The 7,500-nt window shown below is 28.5% G+C and overlaps 1 protein-coding gene across 1 annotated transcript in view; it reads left to right on the top strand.

Annotated features, from left to right (window-relative positions):
- LOC137660058 (uncharacterized) overlaps nucleotides 1-4,498 on the top strand; it is a 13,327-nt gene extending 8,829 nt beyond the window's left edge. Inside the window, exons 2-3 of the mRNA XM_068394782.1 lie at nucleotides 2,239-2,496; nucleotides 4,419-4,498. Coding sequence (XP_068250883.1) covers nucleotides 2,239-2,496; nucleotides 4,419-4,498 — 338 coding nt within the window. The remainder of the gene's footprint in view (nucleotides 1-2,238; nucleotides 2,497-4,418) is intronic.
- The last annotated feature ends 3,002 nt before the right edge of the window (nucleotides 4,499-7,500 follow it).

Genomic DNA, 7,500 nt, shown 5'->3' with positions numbered 1-7,500 from the left:
CATCTCTCTCTCTCTCTCTCTCTCTCCTCTCCCTCTCTCTCTCTCTCTCTCTCTCTTATTCTATCAATTTCAAGGCTGTTCTTTCACTACTTATTGTCCTTTCTTTCTCATCTTACATCCTGGTCAATTTACAGTTCATCTTTACTCACATTTTCATATCTAATCTTTCGAATATCTAAATTCCCAAAGCATTATTAAATCTTTGGATATGTAGTTCAAGACTAATGAAATCTCTAATTTCCATTGATTTTAAGAGTCTGATGATTAGCAACACAAACACCGAACACCACTAGACTGAATGAGTATTTAAGAGTCCTATTTTCAATTCATTCAAGGATCTCTAGAATTATAATTAGTGTTAAAGTTCTATGACCCATTTATTCTCAGAATCCCAAGAAAATTATTTTGAATATTAATCCAATTAAAATTTGTTTAGCCAAGATAAAGCACGACCCATTCTTGTTTATGTTGGCACTAGATATGTTTTTTCTTTTGTTACGGTGAAGAAATTGCTTTCTAAAATGTAATTTTTTACTTTTTAAATTTCTGAATCTTATCTACCTATCTATTTATTCTTTTGCTTTTAGAATTCATAACTTTGATTTTGATAATTTGTTTCCAAATCTTAACGCAGCGAAAATTACGAAAGTTAGATATAAATTTTACAGCGCCAGAATAATATATACTGTATAAGATACTGTAAATAGCTCTTAGACCAGTGATGAGAAAAAAGAGCCGAGCAATTTACGATGTTTATAGCAAAGGCAAAACGCTTACTAATAACTTGTGTCGGTTTTCATTTTCATCTAAGGGAAAGTAAATGGGTAAAACTAGATTGCATTTCAGAATAGTTTAACTGTGAGAGGAAGTCTTTTCATAGGGAATAACTAACAAACTCATTAATTTGAAGAATTCTTGACACACTTGACCAATAAAAACATGAATGCAAAATAAAACAATAAAATATCGGATTCCACCGCGTAGAACTTTCTACCTGTGCCAAAAATATTTATCTGCTTAAACAATGAAATCCTGAATCATTTCACTCATTTTTCTTCACGTTCTTTCAGTTATATACCAGTCTGGAAAAAAGAGTAATTAAACAATGAATTGTTCCAAATCACAGAGGGAAAAGGCCAGTGACTTTCGCAAATCTTTTTTGAGGTCAGCCTCCTTCCGCAGGGAAGGAACTTTTCTGATTCATGGTATAAAGGGGACTGACTTGTTCTCAAATGGCACAGTTCAACGAGCTCTATCTTGCAAGATGATGTCCAAAACGGTAAGAGTAAAATACTTGAGTTTACGACTTTTGTTCAAATTAGAATAATATTTCTTCACTATTCCGTACGAAACTTAATGGTCCCGTGAATCATGTTCATTTCTATTCTATTTCATTTCAATTAATTTCTATATATATATATATATATATATATATATATATATATATATATATATATATATATATATATATATATTTATATATATATATATATATATATATATATATATATGCATATATGTATATATATATATATATATATATATATATATATATATATATATATATATATATATATATATGTATATATATATATATATATATATATATATATATATATATATATTATATATATATATATATATATATATATATATGTATGTATATATATATATATGTATATATATATATATATATATATATATATATATATATATATATATATATGTATATATATATATATATATATATATATATATATACAGTATATATATATATACACTACTCATATTCTCATACACTAGCCCATTCTTCTTTCTCAGAACTTGAAACTTGAGGAGTGCCAGTGGCAGAATATGGCGACTTTTAATTTGAATCAGTTTTAATAACCTTATACATTAGATACATAATTTTGAACTGATATAATTATTGAATTACTTATTCATCAAAAAACTAATCATGCCCTATTAATGTGAATCTCTTAAAAGAACATCTCTACTCTGATATTGAGCACAAATTTTAAGGAAACATCTGGAATGTTCTAATAGAGTAAGACGAAATAAAAGACGATAACATCAACACGATTTGATTAATTTCAAAATAAACTAAATCGTCCGTGCATACATACATCAATATGTGTAAATATGGATATTATTCCTCAGTGGCTTTTTTTCCTCATATTGACCTGTCTTTCTCTCCCTAGGTATTTTTCGCCTTCCTTCTGGTTGGTCTTATTGTAGTCACAGTGGCTGACCCAGAACCCGAGCCTGGTTATGGCCATGGAGGCCATGGTGGTGGCCATGGAGGATACGGTCATGGTGGTGGCCATGGAGGATATGGTCATGGTGGTGGTCATGGGGGATACGGACACGGCGGTCATGGTGGTCATGGTGGCCATGGAGGATACGGTCATGGTGGTGGACATGGAGGATACGGGCATGGTGGCCATGGAGGATACGGACATGGCGGCCATGGTGGCCATGGAGGATACGGTCATGGTAAGTAATTGGGATAAGATATCAAAGATTGTTTCAATATATAAAAGCATCAAATTTTCAAATAGTCTGACCAACAGATAAATTCGTCAATAGAATCTTCTGTTATCTCATAAATAGCTTTGTAAATAGACTCTTCTGCTAAAACATATAAAAGCTTTGATAAATTATTCTCCTAACTTAAACATAAATATAATGATATCTATAATAATCTAATTCATGAAAAACAGCTTTTGAATATGATCTCATACTTAGTCCTAAACAGTTTTAAATATATAGAGCCGCTAATGAATATTAATTTATTCATGAAAAGATTTTTAAACATATTCTTCTGTATAACTGTTTATCTCTCTCTTTTTCAGGTAAATAAGAGACCAACGTATAGGTTATGTTGTCTTCCGTCTTTAAGAGAAAAATGAAGAAAAATAAATTTTCCCCAAAGAATAATTTGAAGCTCCATGACAACAGGAACTCATTTAAATGCTCTTTTACTTTCTTTAACTTTTAAGATATATGAGAACATTTTCATACCTTTGCAAGGAAAATAAATCTTTTTACGCAAATATATTATAAAATATGCATATCATTGCTTTTAATTTAATAACCTTATTTTTGCTACCAATGTTATCAATATTATTATTATTATTATTATTATTATTATTATTATTATTATTATTATTATTATTATTATTATCATTATTATTTTACCGTTATTATTACGAGTGTTATTTTTTTTCTATTACTTTTATCATCATTACTCTATCATCATTGTTCAAAATGTTACTTTAATGTTGATAAAAACATCAAGACAATTGTTTTTACGTGACAAGTTATTATTATTATTATTATTATTATTATTATTATTATTATTATTATTATTATTATTATTATTATTATTATTATTATTATTAGCATTGATCGACAAAATAATATTCAGAAATTTTCTGGGGAATTCTATCTAACCAAATTTGTTATGAAGGTTTGATAATGATAAGAAAACGGTATAGTAATTTTTATCTGTATTTGTGAATATCAGTATTATTACAGATTTACCGACGTAAAAACAGGTGCGATGAATATAAAATTGTAGTACATTTTACAGAAAAAAAATGTATAAATCTTTTAGACATATTTTCTTTCTTGGTATCAAGGAGTGTCTTCTCAATGTCCAGAGTGGGGGATTTATAGTTGATGTTGCCATACAAATTTTGTTCCTGGAACAGACGGAAAGTATTTATTCAATTGCACATGATAAAGATATTATAGTAATTTTAGGCTCAACTTGGAATGATTAAAACACCAGAATAACTGTAAACAAATGATAAAGAAAATAATAACAATTTATCTTACATCTGTTCTTGAGACTTTTTGTTATTCTTTTCATGTCCCACCCAATCTGTTTTTAATTGCTATTACTTAGAAATTGCTTTAAAAATTACATACCCACCAAACATTATTGTAAATTACTGGAAATATTAAGACTTCCATTCTTGGATCTCTTTGTCGAAATTTACTCCACCCCATATTGTCTTAATTGATAATATAGAGAAAATACTCAAAAGATTGTATATCTACCAAATATTGTCGTTAATTACTTGAAATTTTAAATATTCAATTCTTTGGATATTTGCCACACTTTACGTTTCTTGCTCAATCTGGTTCTTAATTGATATTACTTAGAAAATACTTAAAAAATTACATGTCTACCAAAGATTATTGTAAATTACTTAAAATATTAAGACTTTCATTTTTGGGACTTTTTGTCACACTATACGTTTCCTACTCAGTCTGTTTTTTAATTGATAATACTTAGAAAATACTTAAAATATCCCGTTCCTACCTAAGATTATTGCAAATTACTTAAAATCTTAAAACTTTCATTCGTGTAACTTTTTATCATACTTTACATGTTCTTCTCTTTTTAGTTCTCAAATTATATTACTTTGAAAATACTTTAAAAACTACATGCCTACCAAAGATCATTGCAAATTACTTAAAATATTAAAAGCATAATAAAAAAAATATAATGACGACACTTACATTGATATCCATAATAGCCAGAGTTATATCCGTAGCCATAAGGTTTATAACCCTGACTTCCATAACCCTGACTTCCATAACCCAGATGATGGAGATGGTGGTGGATATGGTGGTGTTGGAGGTAGCCCAGACGCTGATGCTGGTAGCCGTAGCTTGGGTAACCGTATCCATAGGAATAAAGGCCAACATTGCCCCCTTTGTGGCCATGGTGGCCATGATGATGTCCGGACTGAATGTGGCGGGTAACGTGGATAACTTGGCCAAGTTGATGACTGTGATGGCCAGTGTGACCATGGTGAACGACAGTGCCATGGTGGCCATGTTTGTGATCGTGGTGGCCATGATGAACGACATGGTGTCCGTGGGGATGATCGTGATGGCCATCATGGACAATGTGGTGACCATCGTGATGATCAAGGTGGCCATGATGAACGATGCTGTGGTCATGATGAACTTTGTGATGGCCATCGTGATGATCAAGGTGGCCATGATGAACTTTGGGATGGACATTGTGATGATCAAGGTGGCCATGATGAGTGATGCCGTGGCCATGATGAACTTTATGATGGCCATGGTGATGATCATGGGGATCATGATGGTCGAGTTGGTGGCCATCGTGAACGTGGTGGCCAACACGAACAGCGTGGTGGCCATGGTGATGGCCTAATTCATGATGGTCAACATGGCCAGCATCTGGAAGTGGGCTGGCCACTAACAGCGAGAATAGACAAACCAGTGTGGTGGCCACCGTTGGCTGAGAACAAAATAGAAAATTAAATCATGCTAAAGTAACTGATAATTTTGTCTCATTAAATACACTTATGAAATGAGAAAATTTCTGGTGAATGAAATATCATTTAGAAATGAATGTTGTAAAGAGTCATTATCATTGTGTTATAACTTTTAAATATTTCTCTCTCTGATTATTTCTATTATCTTTATACATTCTATACATTTATCATTCTTCATGTATATTCTCTTACGCTACTCCATCGAAGGGGAAAGAGATGGAAACACACAAACAGTTTCACACACACACACACACATATATATATATATATATATATATATATATATATATATATATATATATATATATATACTGTATATATATATATATATATATATATATATATATATATATATATATATATATACATATATATATATATATATATATATATATATATAAATTATATATATATGTATATATATATATATATATATATATATATATATATATATATATATATATATATATATATACATGTATCTATCTATTTATCTATATATATACACACACATATATATATATATATAATTTATATATATATATATATATATATATATATATATATATATATGTATGTATATATATAGATAAGTAGATAGATACATGTATATATATATATATATATATATATATATATATATATATATATATATATATGTATATATATATACATGTATCTATCTATTTATCTATATATTTACACACATATTTATATATATATATATATATATATATATATATATATATATATATATATATATATATATATATATATATATATATATTTATATGCCTCGACAAACATAAATGGAAACATCTTACCAATTTGTTAAGTACCCTCATTGTGAAGTTAGATCAGCTGTCTCGAGCGAACTGTGATACAACAAGCAGGAATCTGTCACTTAAATACTGGCAATAACAGTGTAATTGCTTAAAAGGTCAAACGTGGATTGGTGTTATTGATGCAATATTTCATATAAATAATGTTGAAAATTAAATAGTTTCTGTCAAAAGCCAATTAAAAATGTAATTAGTTGGGTCAATGAGATGATTAATTGTAATGCAGCTTAATTTGTAAAGTTGAGAAGTTCTCTGGTTGGATAAATTGGACATCTGATTTTTATTAATTGGGAAATACATTTGCTCAAATTCTGAATAACAGAATTCTATTTTCAAAAAAGTTCTAGTGCCCAGAAAATCTTCCAAATATATATGTATGTCAACAGTTTACTGAAATGGACGGAGAGTATGTTTTTATATTGCATAAATGTTGTATTATTAGTGTGTACGTACTATGTATGTTTGTTTGTTGAGAGAGAGAGAGAGAGAGAGAGAGAGAGAGAGAGAGAGAGAGAGAGAGAGAGAGAGAGAGAGAGAGAGAGAGAGGAATCTCAACTGTTAAAATATTCGGTTAATTTTAGTAATCGTCTCCATATAATAAAGAGAAAGTAACTGGCTAAATATACAAATATATATTTTTTTCCAGTCACCCAGAGCTCTCCCAGACCCATGGGTAGGAAGGAAAAGGAGTATTCATACCCTGGTGATAAGGGGGTGGGAGTGCGTGCATATTTATCTAAATATTTAGCCGTCGTTTTTAATGGGTAGCGAACATTAGTACATCCTATGAAAATCATATATCTTAATAGGTATAGTGATTATTATGAGCAGGAATTGTCTCATGCTTAATGTCTAATGTTCTTTTATATATTTCAAAACAACATTGCTCTTACCGATGATAACTTCTTGAATACTTTGTAATTATTGTTGTTTTATGACAAGAAGTTAAAATGTCTATCAATTTTTTCCTACTTATTATTATTATTATTATTATTATTATTATTATTATTATTATTAATAATAATAATAATAATAATGATAATAATAATATGATTATTATCATTATTATTAATATTATTATTATTATTATTATTATTATTATTATTATTATTATTATTACTACTATTATTATTATTATTATCATTATTATTATTATTATTATCATTAAAGCAAAGAACAACAAAATCTCTTTGATGTTAATATTTGATTTCAACAAGTAGAAGCAAATAGAATAATGAAATCAATTTTATTTATGCCAGAAAAGTACTAAGACTGCCAAGAAATATAAAAATGCTAAGAATAAGTAAATAATCATGCCAAATAAACTGACAACA

Source organism: Palaemon carinicauda, chromosome 20, assembly GCF_036898095.1.
Source record: "Palaemon carinicauda isolate YSFRI2023 chromosome 20, ASM3689809v2, whole genome shotgun sequence".
In the NCBI taxonomy this organism is placed as follows: Eukaryota; Metazoa; Arthropoda; class Malacostraca; order Decapoda; family Palaemonidae; genus Palaemon; species Palaemon carinicauda.
The sequence above is the reverse complement of the archived record's forward strand: the minus strand, read 5'-3'. Positions and strand labels throughout refer to the sequence as shown.